Raw genomic sequence first — 22,936 nt, forward strand, 5'->3', positions numbered from 1 at the left:
ATTATTGTTGAAATGGTAGTTACAAAATAATATTATAATATATGAGAGAGAACATAGACAATCTATGCGAGCTACACCGGTACACAACAGATCATGAAGTGGGTAAATCCGAGCAACTGAGGCTATATATAGTATATGAATGCATAGGCTAGAATATGAAAACTAACCGACTTTACCTACATATCTTGTATATAAATATGAATGCATATGGTGGAAGCATACATATGACACATGGAAAACAACATATGTTTGCTTTGCATCGCAAAGCCAAACGTTAGCAATAGAGTGGAGCATAGCATGATCAGTAGATATGAATACATTAACAAGAATGAGAACAAACCAAAAGTGTTCAATTTGGCATGTCATGGCTTGGAGTTCATGAAACGTAGCACCTGTCACCACCTGGGCATGCCGCCCACAGCAAGATAAGTAGCACACAGTTGTAAAGTATAGCCAACTATCTCTATTTATATAGCTAGCTCACATCCGTCCATCCATCCATCCATTGCCAGTAAGAACAAATAAGCAAAGCCTAGAAAATGCCAAGGCTTCTCTCGCAAGTGTCTTTCCGGTGCACGCATTAGCTCCTATTTAGGCACCTCACTCTCATATCTCTAGATATCACTGAATTCCTTCCATAGATACACACATATCCATTGTTGTCCCCAATATTTGTTCCACCTCAGCACCCATTTCCCACAAAGCCTTCGCCATGGCAGACCACCTTCAAGTTCAACATCATCAACAACAATTGAATCTGCCACCAGGGTTCAGGTTTCAACCGACGGACGTGGAGATCATCACCTTCTACTTGGTCCCCAAGGTGCTGAAGAAAGTCTTCGACACCACGGTGGTCAAGGAGGTGGACCTGAACAAATGTGAGCCATGGGATCTCCTAAAGAAGGTAAACATGGGGGAGAAGGGGCGATACTTCTTCTCCCAGAAGGGTCTCAAGTACTCCACCGGGATACGGACCAACCGGGCCACGAAGGCCGGTTATTGGAAGGCCACCGGAAAGGACAAGGAGATCATCCACCCACTGACCATGAGTATCATCGGCATGAAGAAGACGCTCGTATTCTACAAGGGAAGGGCCCCCAAGGGGGAGAAGACAAACTGGATCATGCACGAGTACAGACTCAAGAGCGGTAAGCAACCCACACCCGGCCTGCCCGCTGACATCGCCAAAGCCACCACCATTAATGCATCTTCCAAGGTATTTTAAAACATTAACTATTAGTACTCATGACTCATGAATATGCATGTACATAAATATCTAGCTACCGACCGTTGTTGATTTGCACTAATTCAGTTTATCTATGTTGGTAGGGGGAGTATGTGGTTTGTAGAATCTTCCATAAAAGCACTGGACTGAAGAAGGTGATGATGCCATCATATGACATGTCCATTCCCATGTCCATGGGGCAAGAGAAACAACAGAGCTTTCTCAAATCTAGTACATTGATTCCTCTCATGGACTATGACATGTTGTCTTCATTGGCACCACCGCCTCCGTTGCCTGAAACTTCTTTGTACCAGATGCATACCTTCGAGGCCGGATCGTTTGCGATGGGCCGTGTGGTACTTCCGATGATGAACAACCACTACTTTGGTAACCACTACCAACAAATGATGGCCTCACCACAGTCATCGATGTCATCCTACAACCACCACCAGCAACAGCAGATGATGGAGATGAGTGTAGACCAGGGCTTCATGGTTGGAGTCGATCCTGGGTATGGTTCATCGTCCATAGTGTCTCATGAGGACGTTGTGACCTGGTTGAGCAACAACAACCAGGGTAACGGTGGCATAGCAACCTCCGGCGAGATCTTGTCAATGAACATGGGCATGGATGGCATGTGGAAGTATTGACGATCATATGACTCGCGAGAACATATACATGTGTGCATGCATAAAATAATCATCCACCAGAAGATCGGTTGATATATACCAACATCTGTATTGGTTTGCGCCGCATTTCATTTTTCAGCATGATCACAAGAGAGTTTGTATGCATTGTCTTGCTTGGCATGCCTCTCTTGTGCTAGTATTGTCTGTATGTGTACTGCCATGTGTATGCACCACCCGCCGGTGTATACCTAGCTACATTTCCATGTTGTAAAATACCTATCAGTGTGTACATCAAGCATGTTTTTATCGTCTGTGGAATAAACTATTTTGTTTAATTATGAATATTTTCCTAGATGTATTATTGTGGATTTGATTACATATGTATAATTATTTGGAAACAAATTTTGGGCATGCACTAATAAAGAGAGATTCCCATCCACCCTACGAACTCTTACTTCCACTTTGATTTTTTAAATGCATTGGTTAATTTATTTTAGAAACTGAATGTGCATGTCCATTTATCCCCTATTGGTTTAGTTGATAAATGACAAATCCATCCCGTAAGTGCTAAAAGCGTAACAGTGTAGTGATTTGTGATGGTGGAGTTGCAACGAAATGTAAATAGCAATAAGTAAAAGAGTGTGATGTCTACTACACAAATTTTATTCTTGTACACTTTGTTGGGCCTCCAAGTGTAGAGTTTTGTAGGACAGCAACAAATTTCCTACAAGTGGATGACCTAAGGTTTATCAGTCCGTGGGAGGTGTAGCATGAAGATGGTATCTCTCAAACAACCCTACAGTAAAATACAAGAAATATCTTGTGTCCCCAACACACCAAATAAAATGGTAAATTATATAGGTCCACTAATTCAGCGAAAAGATGATGATACAAGTGTAGTATGGATAGTAGATATATGTTTTTTTTAATCCAAAAAATAAAAAACAGCAAGGTAGCAAGTGATACAGAGCACAAACGGTATTGCAATGCTTAGAGACAATGCCTAGGGTTCATACTTGTGGCACCCCGGCTCAGAGAAACCGGAACGCCCCGTATTCCAGCTCAGAGGTCGAGGAGAAGTCTTCTGGAATACGGCATTTCTTAGCATAGAACAAACCAGCTTTCTATTATTACACAAATATGAATACAAGGTCTCTGACATTACAAGGAATAACATCGGCACGGCGACACTATGCCATCCTCAGTTGCTCTATGCAAGCAGCAGAACAACTCAAAGCCAGCGGAAAAACAAAACTTCTAGTAGCGGAACAGGGACGATGGTGATGAACTCCACTCCGCAGGGACTCTGGCTGGAATGCTTATCCTAGCTCCCACAAACGGAAACCACGACAAGCAATCAAGCAATCACGGCATGACCTGCAAACTGGCATGACATGCCAGGTCAGTACATTGAATGTACTTGCAAGCTCACAATAACCAAAAGCATTCAAGACAAACAACAACATCGCAATTACCGATTAAGCAGGAATTTATCATGAGATTATCATAATAACATGGCATGAACCACATGAACATGATACAGCTGGAATAATATGAGCATGGCATGAACATATATATCTGATGATACTAGCATGCAACATGATGACACTATATGCACCATTTATTCTGCTCGATTACCTCGTAACCATCACAGGCATCACTTACCAACCTCGGACATCACACGATCATCTCAGGATCAAATCAAGCTTGGTATAAACAATACCGTAGTAATCATTAAATGACCACAAGGAGCTTGATCTTTACCCACGATTCTCGCACAACATCACGCATATCCAACAACTCGGTCTCCTCGATACCACGGTGATCATCTCATGATCACGAACGGAACCACTCTTGGTTCAACGGGTTACCTCGTAACCAAATAGTGATCATTCAAGGATCACAAAGGGAACCACTCTAGGCTCAACGGGTTACCTCTTAACCAAACGGTGGTCATTCAAGGATCACATAACCAACTTATCTCATCATCAAACTGTGGTTGTTATTAAGCACATTATTACTATTAATGTTAACTCATAGTGTGACCGACACGAACTGGGCCCTTATCCGTGGGCACGGCTATCGATAGATTTAATATACACTCTGCAGAGGTTTACGTGCAAGGGCAAAAATGTCATTTTCACAGTGTTTAACCATAGTGAAAATGGAACCAACAGAACAGGCTCGACGAGACAAAGAAGTGGGCTTTAGATTCACCCGATTTGGAGTTAGGATCAAAAAGATACAGAGGTTTTTCTGTTAGGGACCTATCTATAAAGAAATCATCCCAAACAGGCCCTTAACAGGAAAAACAGAACGCGCCTTTCTGGGAACACGCTTCCCTGCAGAGAAAGCGTCTTTTCGCCCGATGAAGAAGTTGAATACGTTTTCGTTAAGCAAAGACGTACTCTCTGGAGTACACCTCCACTTAACCACGTCAGCGGGCCGGCCCAGTCAGTGCGGAGAGGCTGATAGGCGGGCCCCAGGGGCGTGGTCATCGTTGTCATCGTCTCGCCCACGCTCGCCCATGCTCCAGCGGGAGGTCACCGGCGCGGGAGCTTGTCCGGCCAGCTCCGGCCATCGCTGGCGGTGCCCGACCCACCAGAATGAGCTGCGCGGAGAGGCGCACCCGACTGGGGCAGTATGCTCATTGGAGAATGCGGAGACGAGCGGGGCCGCGACCACGGCGGACGGCAACTTCAAACGTCGGCGGAACTCATGGCCAACGCCCACCCCAGAAGAAAGCAAAGAGCTGTGGAGGCTCATGGTGCTCCAGGTGGTCTACTGGAGGTGGAAGAAGGACGAGAAGAGCTTGGGTTGGCGCTAATTTGGGAGGAGGTCACCAATGGCAATGGCGACCGTGGGGGTCGGGGGGAGGCTCTGGTGCTCGAGGAAGTGACTAGGGAGGTCTAGAGGAGGGAGGAGAGGAGGCTGATGTGCTCGGGAGGCCGCAGGGAGGGCTATATATAGCCGGGCAAGGGAGGTCGAGCTCGAGTGTCGCTGCGGGGATTCGGCCAACGCTCTGGCGATGGCCAGTGATCACGGGGAGGCGCGGGATCGCGACGAAGGGGGAGCGCACGAGCCATAGTGGCACACAGTGCAGGAGGGGCTGAGGGCGCAGAGGGGAAACGGCCACGGCTCCATTAGTGCTCGGTCGGCCATAGTGCGCTCGTGGGCGCGCAGCGAAGAACGCTAATGGAGGGGCTTATGGAGGGGGAAGTGGCTCTAGGAGGACGACGACGATGCGAGGAACCCGCTGGACAGGCCCGTGCTCTCTGAGACGCCGAGCAGAGAATTGGCCCGAGAAAGAAGACGCCCTGGACGCGGCCGGTGCGTGCCAAAATGGTGCTCACCACGTGCACTGGTGCACACAATGCCACTAGCTATGGCAAAAGATGTCTGGGGGTTAGTCCTTCCAGGGGAGGTTTCAACTGCGGTGGTAGCTCGGTGGAAATCGCTTTGGTTAAATGGTAATCCACCTCTGAAGTTTACTGCAGTAAACTTGAACATGCACTAGTGATCAACAGTAACTTGGTTGGGTCCAAAAAGTGTGTCTGGGTGATTAGATTATGAAGGACTATAATCCTGGAGATTTTGAGGATAATTGGATCAAGATTTAATGTATCTGCTTTGCAACTGCCAAATCTGGTCAGAATACTAAATTAGGATGATGCACTCACCTCAAGAATCAACTTGAGCTGAAATTTGTCAAGTCTTAGTGATTTGGCCATACTAAGATGCTGTAAAAATTTCATACCAATTGGACAAACCAAAGTGGTACTTGCTTCACAAACCTCTCCTTTGGACAGAAACTTGCAAAAATTCTAGAGGAGTATTGGCTTGATGAATTGGTCCCAAATTTGGTGGAGAGAGGTTATTGGGGTAGGATCATGATCTGGTAATTTATCAGGATTTTTGAAGCAATATAAATTATACTTGCTTCATAACCGGAAAATATTAACAGAAGCAAAGATTTGATCCTGTGCTCACATAGATGATTGGATGGGGCAGAAATTTGTATAAGTGTCATAATATGAGCACATGAAGGAGTGTGCAAAATTTCAACTCATTTGGATAATCATAGCTAGCACTTCCTTCACAAAGGCTTCCCTCGGAAAGGAACTTTGAAAAATCACTGAGGAACTTTGGCAAGGCAAATAAAGTTGAATTTTGGCACATGTCAATTATTTGTACAGTGAAATATGTCCAAAACGTTTGGGGTCAAATGGGCAAAGATAAATAGCACTTGCTACACAATGTGCCATTTAGGACGAAATAGGAAATGAATTTATTGAGCATGATGAGAAACATGACCAATGAAATATTTTACCATATTTGAGGAAGATTTGGCCCAGAAAAATTATAAGAATTATTTGGGGATTTTTGGATGTGTAGAAATATAGGTTACTTCACAACCTAGGGCAGATAGGGTTATTCCTTTAATAGAAAAAAGGAATATTTCCTAGAAAAAGATTTTAGGGTTTGGTTAAGGAGTGAAGTGACATGATCTTGGTAAGGTTTTGAGGATCATGAGTCACTTGGGAGAGGAAAAGAAGGTGATTTCCCAGGTGGCAAGGCCACAGAACCACTCCAAAAAGGAAAACAGAGCAAAAACCAATTAAATTAAAAGAAAAAGAAAAGGGCCAAAAACCATGTTATTACAAACCTTCCCTCCTTAAAGAAATCTCGTCCTCGAGATTTGGTTTCTCAGGGAACAAGTATGACTTTAGGACACCGTTTCCAACTCGGGTATCCTTTTTCCTTTATTTATTGTCCCCCCAAGAATTTCATATGATTTTCTTCCCTTGCTCTGGGGTGGTTTGCTTCACCCTTCCCCAAATCCTGACAGGTCTTTGCTCATCTACCAATTTCTTTTTACTAACGTTGATTCTCCATACCTGTGGTGATATCCAATGGATCTGAGCATAAATTTTCTTTTGGTCATGAAAACCCTTTTTACTTCTGTCATGGGGTTGCTTCAAATAAATGCACGCCTTCTGGTTTCAATAAATGCTGAGAATTAATCATGGCCATCTTTTGATGGGATCTGACTGCTCATAGGTGGTACTGATTTATTTTGATTTACCCCTTTGGCTCGAGCATGAGATAGGTACCAATGATTCGACCGCCTTTTGTTAGGAGCAATATAACGGTGTATGGAGTTATAGCTGTGTCATATACCTCAAATATTTACACCTTGAAACTAGCCCAGCAAGGGGCTAATGGATAATTGCTTTTTCCTGATAGACTGACCATGTACTTGATTATGTTCGTGAGTATACCGGGTCTGAACTGATTGTTTGGCTTTTGACTTTCTCATTTTCTTGGTATAACCATTTGGATTTTCCACACTAACCATTCCAAGCGGGTCAGCGAGATATGTAATTCTTGTAAAACAGAGTAGGCCTGTGAGGGTATGCCTTTGTGGATCCACATGGAATTACGGCCTCCGACTGATTTGGGTATCCGGACCCTGATGGTCGTGCAAAAATCATCATACCTTTGTTGTCTGTCTGACCTTTTAACGGTCATGATATTCTTTGTTGGGATACCTTATTGAAATAACTTAGCCACACATGTCCTTGATTCTTCGTATGACCATGGACGTGATTAGTGCAATATTTTCAATATTATTCCTTGTGCCTATTTTTTTGACCTGGGTTCGCACCCATATGACATATAATCGGGACTTGTAGTGGTAGAGAGCTCGTTGTTGAGGCCAATCATACAAGGAGGTGACAAGGTTTTAGGACATCTCCTTGTTAGTTGTGGGAATATTGACCTTGACGACCATTTTCAAGACTGCTGATTCTATGATGTCATCCCCAGATCTTGTCAATTCTTGTAATTCATGGGATGTATCTCTGCTTATTTTCCTTTACCTGAGTCGTGAGGTTGTGGGATCCTCACTTTCCTTAGGTATATCTGCTAGATCCTCGCCGCAATCTCGTATGAGTGAATAATATGACTAGGGATACATGCTCACCATATATAAGAATCACATGCAACCAAACACTAGCTTTCTGAAGAAGACACATGCCCTGACGAATTTGTGCTTCCGACAAAAGGTTGCGAGTCTGATTCTTGAGCGGTACTGCCATACATTGGCAAATCATCATATACGCTCTAAGACTGGTGTATTAGTATGATACTGACACAGACTGAATGGCTTACAAGAGAAGCCATCCGAGTAGCTTGCTGAGGAAGACTTGTTAACTTCTGCTCGAATCTTTTGTCTGGGTATCGTGCGAAGAAGGCTCTATAGGTTACACATGAAACTTGGTCTGATTATTGTGCTGGAGAAGCCTGAGTTCCGTACTTGAGAAGCTTCTCCTCGGGTTTGCTTGTTGAGAAAAATTCATTTTCGTCTGTTAGAAGCTTTTACCGCGGTATCTTGCTGAGAAAGATCGGGAATCTTGCACCGGAAATTGTTCACATATCATGTTGAGGAAAATTGAGGAGCCGTGCATCATAAAGTTCTTCTGATAACGTGTGGAAGAAGACTGAGTTTCTTACATCCCAAGCTTCATACTAATATTCAGACTGAAATCTACACACACGCCCAGAATATTCTGTGGCTAATTGTTTGCATGAGAAATTTTGTTTGACTGTCTGCCTTGAGCATATCACATTTTTACTTTATTTTGGATGATAACATATTTCAAGCATCATGCATTGCTGAGCCAAAATTTTGTATATGATCCATGCATTTGACTGAAAATGTACCGCTGATCTTGTACCTGACTTGTCTTGCTGCTGACTTGATCATTACTGCTGTGAGGAATTTGTACTGATGTAGACTTGAGTTATCAGTATTGTTGTGAGGAGTGCATACTAATAAAAAATTGATTATTAGCCTCAAAATTAGATATTCCCCATTTCACTGCTGTCGGCTGAGAATTCCATTCTGATTAGCTGATTTTCCAAATATCTGAATTCCTTGCTCATTCTTCGGGTCCGGTGTCAGTTGATGAGCAACTCTTTATAGGGGGGAAATAATGTAACACTGGGGCCAAAAAATAAAGAAGCAAAAGAAAACTCAACTAAACAAAAGCACACAACAACAATCAATTCACACACAATCAATGTCACATGGTACTGCTAGTCACACAATATGTAGGCCTACTTAAGCACACAAATCTCGCAGGATCTCCGGTTCTACGATCTAGCATGCTGTGACAGTGTGCACGAGGAGGAATAAATGTGTGGGAAATTGGTGTAAACAGCGCTACACCAAGTGCTAGCTTACCCAGGTAGCAACCTGGATTAGCTCGGAGACAAGGACACACTCGGTAATCATGTAGTGGGACACAAAGGTCGCAACCACATAATTATCAAGCAGACAGAAAAGATCCGTACTCGTCCAAGAAATAGGATAGTGGGTAAAAACAGAGGCTGCTGACATTGCCCTTTCTTGATAACTAAGATCATTAAGGGTTTCCAACATGACAAAATGAAGAGTGATTCGGGATAGAAGCATGTCCATCACCGAAACGATAGGCGGGGCTGAAAGGAGGATATCGGCGAGATACGTGAGCACCATTTGTGCAAATAGTGTCGGGATCACTTGGCATCACTCTGCTGGGACAAAAATGACACCAGACACAGAAGAATAAGCAAGAAAAGAAAACTAGAGAAATGCAATAGCTGAGCTGTAGTGCATCCAAACCGATGCCACCTACACTCACCAGGTAAACCGTTAGCAACGAATACTAGGTCTATATGCATGATATGCAACAAACAAATGCAGCAACCAAATGCAATAAAAAAGCCAGACATTAAACTACTAATTTCTACCGGTTTCTACCGCTCGCTCTGACTAGGGCGTCCTACAGCCAGACCTGCTCTGATACCAAGCGTTGTGGCACCCCGGCTCAGATAAACTAGAACACCCCGTATCCAGCCGAGAGATCGAGGAGAAGTCTTCTGGAATACGTCACTGCTTAGCACAGAACAAACCAACTTTCTATTATTACATGAATATGAATAAAAGGTCTCCGATATTACAAGGAATAACATCGGCACGACGACACTATGCCATCCTCAGTTGCTCTATGCAAGTAGCAGAACAACTCGAAGCCAGCGGAAAAACAAAACTTCTAGTAGCGGAACAGGGACGATGGTGATGAACTCCACTCCGTAGGGACTCTGGCTGGAACGCTTATCCTATATCCCACGAACGGAAACCACAACAAGCAATCAAGCAATCATGGCATGACCTACAAACTGGCATGACACGCCAGGTCAGTACATTAAATGTACTTGCAAGCTCACAATAACCAGAAGCATTCAAGACAAACAAAAGCATGGCAATTACGGATTAAGCAGGAATTTATCATGACATTATCAGAATAACATGGCATGAACCACATGAACATGATACAGTTGGAACAATATGAGCATGGCATGAACATATATATCTGATGATACTAGCATGCAACATGATGACACTATATGCACCATTTATTCTGCTCGGGTACCTCGTAACCATCACAGGCATCACTTACCAACCTCGGACATCACAAGATCATCTCAGGATCAAATCAAGCTTCGTATAAACAATACCGTAGTAATCATTAAATGACCACAAGGAGGTTGATCTTTACCCACGATTCTCGCACAACATCACGAATATCCAACAACTCGGTCTCCTCGATACCACGGTGATCATCTCATGATCATGAACGGAACCACTCTTGGTTCAACGGGTTACCTCGTAACCAAACGGTGATCATTCATGGATCACAAACGGAACCACTCTGGGCTCAACGGGTTACCTCGTAACCAAACGGTGATCATTCACGGATCACATAACCAACTTATCTCATCATCGAACCATGGTTGTTATTAAGCACATTATTATTATTACTGTTGACTCACAGTGTGACCGACATGACTGGGCCCTTATCCGTGGGCACGGCTATCGATAGATTTAATATACACTCTGCAGAGGTTAGCACACTGTACCCACACCACGGAACCCATGGCCTCGCGCTCCCATTCGGGTGGACCAACGGCATTCTGACAATACCGATCTACTGCCATGACACTCTCCCGACCACTCCAACCAATTCCCCTTTGGGCTAGGACATGGGTGGCCCCGTGCCTACCAAAGGCACCAAAGGCCATCATCGTGGCAAAACGGCCACCATCGTGGCAAAACAGTCCCAAATGGGGACAAGGATCCATACAACAACAACGGGCACACAAAGCTTATGTCTGCCTACCTGCTTAGGGTAGCGCGCACCCATAACCTTCCCTCGTTGGAGGCACTGACGAGAGGCATGACAATAGACCCAGTTAGGACCTTCCCATAAAGGCAAGCGTGGTTGCACTGGTCAGTTCGATATGGTGGCACCATGACTCAGCCAACAATTGTTCAAGTTCAATTTAATCCGGTTAAACATGAATGCAATATGCCGAGCCATGATAAAATAAGATGATGCAATTACAATGCATGAGCATGATATCAACATAAGCATAGCGTGCAACATAACTATCCACCATATCAACAATGAATCATCTCCAACTGAGCATGGCATAATGACGAGCATGAATATCACAAGTACAACACTACTCATATCATAACATGACCACTAGCATCGACCATAAATACCATGCAAGAACTCATCAATGACATTACCGAGTAAACACTTAACCAACTAACAGCAAAGGAACTATGCATATTACAGGTACTCGGTAATAGACGACAGTCATGCCTCGAAGAACATGACCAACCCAACATGTATTACTACGAAGCATGGCCAAAATGAAAGTAATACTAGCAGGTAGAACATGATAATAGAGTGCTAGAAACAGAGCATGACAGTAATCATCGAACCACAAGCATAGCCGAAACAACAATAGCAGTAGCAAAACAAACATACAATTATTAAAGATTCAAGTTGAAAACCAATACTACTGCGTGGCTATCATGCAAATGGTGGTTGTGCCTTACCTGGGGATGAAGAAGGCGCCGGGGAGAAGTGCGGTGAAGCCGCGAAAAGATTTGCCGGAAACAGTTCTCTCTCGGAGGGGCTGTTTACATGCAAGGGGAAAAAGGTCATTTTCACAGTGTCAAACCATAGTGAAAATGAAACCAACAGAACGGTCTCGACGAGACGAATAAGTGGGCTTTGGATTCACCTGATTTGGAGTCAGGATCAAAAAGACACAGAGGTTTTTCTGCCAGGGACCTATATGTAAAGAAATCATCCCACACAGGCCCTTAACAGGAAAAACAGAACGCGCCTTTCTGGGAATACGCTTCCCAATGCAGGAAGCGTATTTTCGCCCAATGCAGAAGGTGAATATGTTTTCGTTAAGCGAAGACGTACTCTCTGGAGTACACCTCCACTTAACCACGTCAGCGGGCCGGGCCGGTAAGTGCGGACAGGCCGACAGGCGGGGCACAGGGGCGTGGTCATCGTTGTCGTCATCTTGCTTGCGCTCGCCCGTGGTCCAGTGGGAGGTCGCCGGCGCGGGAGCTCGTCCGGCCAGCTCTAGCCATCGCTGGCGGCGCCCGACCCACAAGAATGAGCTGCGTGGAAAGGCGCACCCAACTGGGGCAGTACGCTCGCTGGAGAACTCGGAGACAAGTGGGGCCGCGACCTCGGCGGACGGCAACTTCGGATGTCGGCGAAAATCATGGCCAACGACCACCCCAGAAGAAAGTGAAGAGTTGTGGAGGCTCAAGGTGCTCCAGGTGGTCTACTGGAGGTGGAAGAAGGACGAGAAGAGTTCGAGTTGGTGATGATTTGGGAGGAGGTCGCCGGTGGCAATGGCGACCGTGGGGGTCGGGGACAGGCTCTGGTGCTTGGGGAAGTGACTGGGGAGGTCTAGAGGAGGGAGAAGAGGAGGCTGATGAGCTAGGGAGGCCGCGGGGAGGGCTATATATAGCCGGGCGAGGGAGGTCAAGCTCGGGTGTCGCCACGGGGATCCGGCCAACGCTCTGGCGACGGCCAGCGATCACGGGGAGGCGTGGGATCGCGATGAAGGGGGAGCGGACGAGCGACAGTGTTACACAGTGTAGGAGGGGCCAAGGGCGTAGAGGGGAAACGGCCACGACGCCATTAGTGCTCGGTCGGCCACAGTGCGCCCGTGGGCGCGCGGCGATGAACACTGACGGAGGGGCTTATGGAGGGGGAAGTGGCTCCAGGAGGATGGCGACGGCGCGGGAAACCTGCTGGACAGGCCCGTGCTCGCTGAGACGCCGAGCAGAGAAGGGGCCCGAGCAAGAAGACGCTCTGGACATGGTCGGTGCATGCCAAAACGGTGGTCACCGCGTGCACTGGTGCACATAGTGCCACGAGCTATGCGAAAAGATGTCTGGGGGTTAGTCCTTCCTGGGGAGGTTTCAACTGCGGTGGTAGCTGATACGTCCATTTTGCATCATGCTTTTATATCGATATTTATTGCATTATGGGCTGTTATTTCACTTTATGTCACAATACTTATGTTTATTCCCTCTTATTTTACAAGGTTTACATAAGGAGGGAGAATGCCGGCAGCTGGAATTCTGGGCTGGAAAAGGAGCAAATATTAGAGACCTATTATGCGCAACTCCAAAAGTCCTGAAACTCCACGGAACATCTTAAAACAAATAAAGAAAAATCCTCGCCAAAGATGAAGGCCAGGGGGCCCACACCCTGCTCACGAGGCCCCCTAGTGGGCCCCCTGGTGGCTCTCCGATGCCCATCTTCTCCTATATGAAGTCTTTCGATGAGAAAAAAATAAGAGAAACTTTTCGGGACGAGACTCCGCCTCCACGAGGCGGAACCTTGGCGGATCCAATCTAGAGCTCCGGTAGAGCTGTTCTGCCAGGGTTACTTCCCTCCGGGAGGGGGAAATCATCACCATCGTCATCACCAACGCTCCTCTCATCGGGAGAGGGCAATCTCCATCTACATCTTCACCAGCACCATCTCATCTCCAAACCCTAGTTCATATCTTGTATCCAATTCTTGTCTCAAAGTCCGGGATTGGTGCTAGTAGGTTGCTAGTAGTGTTGATTACTCCTGGTAGTTGATGCTAGTTGGTTTATTTGGTGGAAGATCATATGTTCAGATCCTATATGCATATTATTACCCCTCTGATTATGAACATGAATATGCTTTGTGAGTAATTACGTTCGTTCCTGAGGACAAGGGAGAAGTCTTGCTATGAGTAGTCATGTGAATTTGGTATTTGTTTGATATTTTGATAAGATGTATGTTGTCTAGCCTCTAGTGGTGTTATGTGAACGTCGACTACATAACACTTCACCATTATTTGGGCCTAGAGGAAGGCACTGGGAAGTAATAAGTAGATGATGGGTTGCTAGAGTGACAGAAGCTTAAACCCTAGTTTATGCATTTCTTCGTAAGGGGCTGATTTGGATCCATATGTTTCATGCTATGGTTAGGTTTACCTTAATACTTTTGTTGTAGTTGCGGATGCTTGCAATAGAGGTTAATCATAGGTGGGATGTTTGTTCAAGTAAGAACAGCACCCAAGCACCGGTCCACCCACATATCAAATTATCAAAGTATCGAACGTGAATCATATGAATGTGATGAAAAATAGCTTGACGATATTCCCATGTGTCCTCTGGAGCGCTTTTCCTATTATAAGAGTTTGTTCCGGCTTGTCCTTTGCTACAAAAGGATTGGGCCACCTTGCTGCACTTTATTTACTTTTGTTACTTGTTGCTCGTTACAATTATCCTATCACAAAACTATCTGTTACCACTTATTTCAGTACTTGCAGAGAATACCTTGCTGAAAACCGCTTATCATTTCCTTCTGCTCCTCGTTGGGTTCGACACTCTTACTTATCAAAAGGACTACGATAGATCCCCTATACTTGTGGGTCATCAAGACTCTTTTCTGGCGTCGTTGCTGGGGAGTGTAGCGCCTTTGGTAGGTGGAATTTGGTAAGGAAAAATTTATATAGTGTGCTGAAATTTACTGTCACTTGCTACTATGGAAAGTAATTCTCTGAGGGGCTTGTTCGAGGTATCTTCACCCCGTCCAGTAGAGCAAAGAGTTGCTCCTCAACCTACTGAACCTATTGAAAATGAAACTCCTTTTGAATTTCCTTCGGGTATGATGGAAAGACTGCTAGCTAACCCTTTTACGGGAGATGGAACAAAGCATCCTGATGAGCACTTAATATATGTGGATGAAGTTTGAGGATTATTTAAGCTTGCAGGTGTACCCAATGATGTTGCTAAGAAGATGGTCTTCCCTTTATCTTTGAAGGGAGACGCATTGATATGGTATAGGCTATGTGATGATATGAGATCATGGGACTATAAAAGATTGAAGTTGGAATTTCATCAAAAGTATTACCCTATGCATCTTATTCATCGTGATCGCAATTATATATATAATTTCTGGCCTTGCGAAGGAGAAAGCGTCGCTCAAGCTTGGGGGAGGCCTAAATCAATGTTGTATTCATGCCCCAATCATGAGCTCTCAAGAGAAATGATTATTCAAAAATTTTATGCTCGGCTTTCTGAAAACAATCGCACCATGCTCGATACTTCTTGTGCTGGCTCTTTTATGATGAAGACTATTGAATTTAAATGGAATTTATTGGATAGAATTAAACGCAACTCTGAATATTGGGACCTCGACGAAGGTAAAGAGTCAGGTATGACACCTAAGTTTGATTGTGTTAAATATTTTATGGATACCGATATTTTCCGTAAGTTTAGCACTAAATATGGACTTGACTCTGAGATAGTAGCTTCCTTCTGTGAATCTTTTGCTACTTATGTTGACCTCCCTAAGGAGAAGTGGTTTAAATATCATCCTCCCATAGAAGTAAAAGTACTTGCACCTATTAAAGTTGAAGAAAAGACTGTCACTTATAATGATCCTACTGTTCCTACTTCTTATGTTGAGAAACCACCTTTCCCTGTTAGAATAAAGGATCATGCTAAAGCTTCAATTGTTGGTCGTAAAAGCAATATTAGAACTTATACACCTCCTGAGCAAGTTAAAGTAGAACCTAATATTGCTATAGTTAAAGATCTCTTGTATGATAATATTGATGGGCATGTTATTTAGTTCAGAGGTGAAACTGCTAGAATTGCTAAACCTTGTGCTAAAGATAAACATAGACCTGTGGTAGGCGTGCCTGCTATTTCTGTTAAAATAGGATATCATTGTTATCATGGCTTTTGTGATATGGGTGCAAGTGCTAGTGTTATACCGCATACTTTATACGAAGAAGTTAAGAATGAAATTGCACCTGCTGAGCTAGAAGATATTGATGTCACAATTAAACTTTCCAATAGTGATACTATTTCACCAATTGGAATTGTTAGAGATGTTGAAGTCTTGTGTGGGAAAACTAAATATCCTGCTGATTTTCTTGTTCTTGGTTCCCCACAAGATAGTTTTTGTCCCATTATATTTGGTAGACCCTTCTTAAATACTGTCAATGCTACCATAGATTGCATAAAGAATGTTGTTACTATTGGCTTGGATGATATGGTTCATGAGTTTAATTTCTATAAATTTAGTAAACAACATTGTGAGGAAGAATTACCTAGTAAGGATGAAATTATTGGTCTTGCTTCTATTGCCGTACCTCCTAGTGATCCTTTAGAACACTATTTGCTAGACCATGAAAATGATATGTTCATGAATGAAAGAAGGGAAATAGATGAAGTATTCTTTAAACAGGAACCTATTCTGCAACATAATTTGCCTGTTGAAATTTTAGGGGATCCTCCTCCACCCAAGGGTGATCCCGTGTTTGAGCTCAAACCATTGCCTGATAATCTTAAATATGCTTATCTTGATGAAAATAAGATATATCCTGTTATTATTAGTGCTAACCTTTCAGAGCATGAAGAAGAAAGATTATTGAAAACTCTGAAGAAGCATCGTGTTGCTATTGGATATACTCTTGATGATCTTAAGGGCATTAGTCCCACTCTATGTCAACATAAAATAAATTTGGAAGCAGATGCCAAACCAGTTCGTGATCCTCAACGATGTCTGAATCCTAAAATGAAAGAAGTGGTAAGAAAAGAAATACTAAAGCTTCTGGAGGCAGGTATAATCTATCCCATTGTGTCCCTAAGAAGGGAGGTATTACTGTTGTTCCTAATGATAAAGATGAATTGACTCCACAAAGAATTATCACAGGTTATAGGATGGTAATTGATTTCCGCAAATTAAATAAAGCTACTAAGAAAGATCATTACCCCTTACCTTTTATTGATCAAATGCTAGAAAGATTATGCAAACATACACACTATTGCTTTCTAGATGGTTATTCTGGTTTCTCTCAAATACCTGTGTCGGCTAGAGATCAATCAAAGACTACTTTTACATGCCCTTTTGGTACTTTTTCTTATAGACGTATGCCTTTTGGTTTATGTAATGCACATGCTACCTTTCAAAGATGCATGATGGCTATATTCTCTGACTTTTGTGAAAAGATTTGTGAGGTTTTCATGGACGACTTTTCCGTCTATGGTTCCTCTTTTAATGATTGCTTGAGCAATCTTGATCGAGTTTTGCAGAGATGTGAAGAAACTAATCTTGTCTTGAATTGGGAAAAGTGCCACTTTATGGTTAATGAAGGTATTGTCTTGGGGCATAAAGTTTCTGAAAGAGGTATTGAAGTTGATAAAGCCAGGGTTGATGCTATTGAAAAGATGCCATGTCCCAAGGACATCAAAGGTATAAGAAGTTTCCTTGGTCACGCTGGATTTTATAGGAGGTTCATTAAGGACTTCTCAAAAATTTCTCGGCCTCTGACTAATTTATTACAAAAAGATATACCATTTGTCTTTGATGATGATTGTGTAGAAGCATTTGAAATACTTAAGAAAGCATTAGTCACTGCACCTGTTGTTCAGCCACCTGATTGGAATTTACCCTTTGAAATTATGTGTGATGCTAGTGATTATGATGTAGGTGCTGTTCTAGGGCAAAGATTTTATAAGAAATTAAATGTTATTCATTATGCTAGTAAGACTCTAGACAATGCTCAAAGAAATTATGCTACTACTGAAAAAGAGCTTTTAGCAGTTGTATTTGCTTGTGATAAGTTCAGATCTTATATTGTTGATTCTAAAGTAACTATTCAAACTAATCATGCTGCTATTAAATACCTTATGGAAAAGAAAGATGCTAAGCCTAGACTTATTAGATGGGTTCTCTTGCTACAAGAATTTGATTTGCATATTGTTGATAGAAAGGGAGCTGAGAACCCCATTGCAGACAACTTGTCTAGGTTAGAAAATATTCTTGATGACCCACTACCAATTAATGATAGCTTTACTGATGAACAATTAAATGTTATAAGTACTTCTCGTAGTACTCCATGGTATGCTGATTATGCTAATTATATTGTTGCTAAGTTTATACCACCTAGCTTCACATACCAGCAAAAGAAAAAGTTCTTGTATGATTTGAGACATTACTTTTGGGATAACCCACATCTTTATAAAGAAGGAGTAGATGGTGTTATTAGACATTGTGTACCTGAGCATGGACAGGAACAGATCCTACGCAAGTTTCATTCTGAGTCTTACGGAGGACACCACGCTGGAGATAGAACTGCACATAAGGTATTGCAATCTGGTTTTTATTGGCCTACTCTCTTCAAGGATGCCCGTAAGTTTGTCTTGTCTTGTGATGAATGTCAAAGAATTGGTAATATTAGTAGACGTCAAGAAATGCCTATGAATTATTCTCTTGTTATTGAACCATTTGATGTTTGGGGCTTTGATTATATGGGACCTTTTCCTGCCTCTAATGGGTACACACATATTCTAGTTGCTGTTGATTACGTTACTAAGTGGGTAGAAGCTATTCCAACTAGTAGTGCTGATCATAACACTTCTATTAAAATGCTTAAAAAAGTTATTTTTCCGAGGTTTAGAGTCCCTAGATATTTAATGACTGATGGTGGTTCACACTTTATTCATGTTTCTTTCCGTAAAATGCTTGCTAAGTATGATGTTAATCATAGAATTGCATCTCCTTATCACCCACAGTCTAGTGGTCAAGTAGAGTTGAGCAATAGAGAGATCAAATTAATTTTGCAAAAGACTGTTAATAGGTCTAGAAAGAATTGGTCTAAGAAACTTGATGATGCATTATGGGCTTATAGAACTGCATATAAAAGTCCTATGGGTATGTCTCCGTATAAAATGGTTTATGGAAAAGCATGTCACTTACCTCTCGAACTAGAACATAAGGCATATTGGGCTATTAAAGAGAACAACTATGATTTTAAACTTGCCGGTGAGAAGAGGTTATTTGATATTAGCTCACTTGATGAATGGAGAACCCAAGCTTATGAAAATGCCAAGTTGTTTAAAGAAAAAGTTAAAAGATGGCATGACAAAAGGATACAAAAGCGTGAGTTTAATGTAGGTGATTATGTATTGCTATACAACTCTCGTTTAAGATTTTTTGCAGGAAAACTCCTCTCTAAATGGGAAGGCCCCTATGTTATCGAAGAGGTCTATCGTTCCGGTGCCATAAAGATCAACAACTTCGAGGGCACAAATCTGAAGGTGGTAAACGGTCAAAGAATCAAACATTATATCTCAGGTAATCCCATAAATGTTGAAACCAATATTATTGAAACCGTAACCCCAGAGGAATACATAAGAGACACTTTTCGGAACGTTTCAGACTCCGAAAAGGAATAGGTATGTGGTACGGTAAGTAAACCGACTCCAAAACAACTTTTAAGGCAATATTTCTCTGTTTTGGAATATTTAGAAAAATAGAAAAATAAGTAGCAGTCCGGGAAGGACACGAGGGCCCCACGAGGGTGGTGGGCGCGCCCTACCCCCCTGGGCGCGCCCCCTGACCTCGTGAGCACCTCGTGTGCCTTCCGGACTCCATTTTCTTACACGTTACGTATTTTGGTCGGTAAAAATTCATTATATATTCTCCCGAAGGTTTTGACTCCCGTATCACGCAAATATCCTCGTTTTTCGTTTCGAGCTGTCCCGTTGCAGATTAAATCAACATGTCTTCCCAGGATTCGGAAGGAGAAAGCTATGTGGATGATTACTTAGCAAATCCAAAGGTCTATGGAGATGTGGAACATGATGGATGGACCACAAAGGAAGAAGAGGACTATGAACCCAAGTGGAAGGAGGAGACGAGCTCAGATGAAGATGAAGCACCATTACCTCAACCTGGGGACATGCACGTGGAGTTCAAAAAGTCAAGTCTCCCTGGTAGGGTAAAGAAACCCAAGTTCGAGTTTATCCCTTTTCGTCTCTTGCAGGAAAATAAGCAGGACCTATGCAAAAAGATATTAACCCTGGAGTGGGAGATTGATGATCTGAGGGATCAAAATGCCATCCTCAAGCGCAAATTAAAGGAGAAGCCTAAGCCATCAACTAAGCCAACATCACCACCACCTTCTTCACCGACAAAGGAGATATAATCACATGGGTATGGGCACTCCCCTTGGCAACTGCCAAGCTTGCGGGAGGTGCCCCGGTATCGTATCACAATCACAACTCCTATCTTTACTGTTTTTCTTAGTTCGATCCTATTAGTAGTATCTTGATCTAGTAGAATAAAGTTTATGGCATGATCTAGTTTTGAGTTTTGCTTTATGGTCTCTCTTTGTAATCGAGTCAGTGAGCTATATATAATAAAGATTAGTGTTGAGTCAAGGGCTTGATTATTTTGCCATGATCTTGGGTGAATAAAAGAAAAGAGAAAATGAATAAAAAGAAACAAAGAGTTCATATTGATCTTATTGAGAGTAATGACTTCACATAGAAAGAGTATGATGATTAAAAGTTGTTGGGAGTTGGCAGACATAGCTTTGGTCATTGTTGCAATTAATAGGAAGTAATAAGGAAAGAGAGGTTTTCACATATAGATATATTATCATTGACATCTTTTATGATTGGGATCACTCATTAAAATATGACATGCTAAAGAGTTGATGTTGGACAAGGAAGACAACGTAATGAGTTATGTCTTTCTTATATCTACGATAAAGTATGTTGTCATGGATCCTCTAACTTGTTGAGCTTGCCTTTGCCCCTCATGCTAGCCAAATTCTCAGCACCAAGTAGAAATACTACTTGTGCTTCCAAATACCCTTAAACCAGTTTTGCCATGAGAGTCCACCATATCTACCTATGGATTGAGTACGATCCTTCAAGTAAGTTGCCATCGGTGCAAAGAAATAAAAATTGCTCTAAACATGTATGATAGATTGGTGTGGAAGAAATAAGCTTTATACGATCTTGTGATGTGAAAGTAATAAAAGCGACGGACTGCATAATAAAGGTTCATATCACAAGGGGCAATATAAAGTGATGATCTTTCGCATTGAGATTTTACGCATCCAACCATAAAAGCGCATGGCAACCTCTGCTTCCCTCTGCGAAGGGCCTATCCTTTATTATTATCTTCTACCTTATGCAAGAGTCATGGTGATCTTCACCTTTTCTTTTTCATTTTATCCTTTGGCAAGCTCAGCATGTTGGAAAGAACATGATATTGTTGGAAATATGCCCTAGAGGCAATAATAAATTAGTTATTATTATATTTCCTTGTTCATGATAATCGTTTATTATCCATGCTAGAATCGTATTGATAGGAAACTCAGATACATGTGTGGATACAGAGACAACACCATGTCCCTAGTAAGCCTCTAGTTGACTAGCTCGTTGATCAATAGATGGTTACGGTTTCCTGACCATGGACATTGGATGTCATTGATAACGGGATCACATCATTAGGAGAATGATGTGATGGACAAAGACCCAATCCTAAGCCTTGCACAAGATCATGTAGTTCGTATGCTAAAGCTTTTCTAATGTCAAGTATCATTTCCTTAGACCATGAGATTGTGCAACTCCCGGATACCGTAGGAGTGCTTTGGGTGTGCCAAACGTCACAACGTAACTGGGTGGCTATAAAGGTACACTACAGGTATCTCCGAAAGTGTCTGTTGGGTTGGCACGAATCGAGACTGGGATTTGTCACTCCGTGTAAACGGAGAGGTATCTCTGGGCCCACTCGGTAGGACATCATCATAATGTGCACAATGTGATCAAGGAGTTGATCACGGGATGATGTGTTACGAAACGAGTAAAGAGACTTGCCGGTAACGAGATTGAACAAGGTATCGGGATACCGACGATCGAATCTCGGGCAAGTATCATACCGCTAGACAAAGGGAAATGTATACGGGATTGATTAAGTCCTTGACATCGTGGTTCATCTGATGAGATCATTGTGGAACATGTGGGAGCCAACATGGGTATCCAGATCCCGCTGTTGGTTATTAACCGGAGAGTCATCTCGGTCATGTCTGCATGTCTCCCGAACCCGTAGGGTCTACACACTTAAGGTTCGGTGACGCTAGGGTTATAGAGATATTAGTATGCGGTAACCCGAAAGTTGTTCGGAGTCTCGGATGAGATCCCGGACGTCACGAGGAGTTCCGGAATGGTCCGGAGGTAAAGATTTATATATGAGAAGTCTTGTTTTGGTCGCCGGAAAAGTTTCACGCATTATCGGTATTGTACCGGGAGTGCTGAAAGGGGTCCGGGGGTCCACCTGCCCCGGGGGGCCACATGGGCTGTAGGGGTGTGCGCCTTGGCCTATATGGGCCAAGGGCACCAGCCCCAAGAGGCCCATGCGCCAAGAGATAAGGGAAAGAATGATTCCTAAAAGGGGAAGGCACCTCCTAGGTGCCTTGGGGAGGATGGACTCCTCCCTGGCCGCACCCTTCCTTGGAGGAAGGGCCAAGGCTGCGCCCCCCTCTCCCTTGGCCCTATATATAGTGGGGGGAAGGGAGGGCAGCAACACCTAAACCCTGGTGCCTCCCTCTCCCTCCCATGACACATCTCCCTCCTCCCGCAGCGCTTGGCGAAGCCCTGTTGGAATCCCGCTACTTCCACCACCACGCTGTCGTGCTGCTGGATCTCCATCAACCTCTCCTCCCCCTTGCTGGATCAAGAAGTAGGAGACATCGCTGCTCCGTACGTGTGTTGAACGCGGAGGTGCCGTCCGTTCGGCGCTAGGATCATCGGTGATTTGGATCACGACGAGTACGACTCCATCAACCCCGTTCTCTT

General features: G+C 43.3%; 1 protein-coding gene across 2 annotated transcripts; it reads left to right on the forward strand.

Moving 5' to 3' along the window:
• Positions 1-517: 517 nt before the first annotated feature.
• On the forward strand, positions 518-2,206 carry LOC125523908 (NAC domain-containing protein 20-like). Of its 2 annotated transcripts, XM_087536774.1 has the most exons (3): positions 518-1,216; positions 1,330-1,380; positions 1,540-2,206. In XM_087536774.1, the coding sequence occupies exons 1-3, from the start codon at positions 713-715 to the stop codon at positions 1,873-1,875; spliced, it is 891 nt and encodes a 296-aa protein (XP_087392900.1). In that variant the 5' UTR covers positions 518-712; the 3' UTR covers positions 1,876-2,206. The 2 variants fall into 2 exon arrangements, with proteins under 2 accessions (XP_087392900.1, XP_048544930.1); XM_048688973.2 differs by having other exon boundaries at positions 1,330-2,206.
• The last annotated feature ends 20,730 nt before the right edge of the window (positions 2,207-22,936 follow it).

This window comes from Triticum urartu, chromosome 7A (genome assembly GCF_056163025.1).
Source record: "Triticum urartu cultivar PI428250 chromosome 7A, HENAU_Tu73, whole genome shotgun sequence".
In the NCBI taxonomy this organism is placed as follows: domain Eukaryota; kingdom Viridiplantae; phylum Streptophyta; class Magnoliopsida; order Poales; family Poaceae; genus Triticum; species Triticum urartu.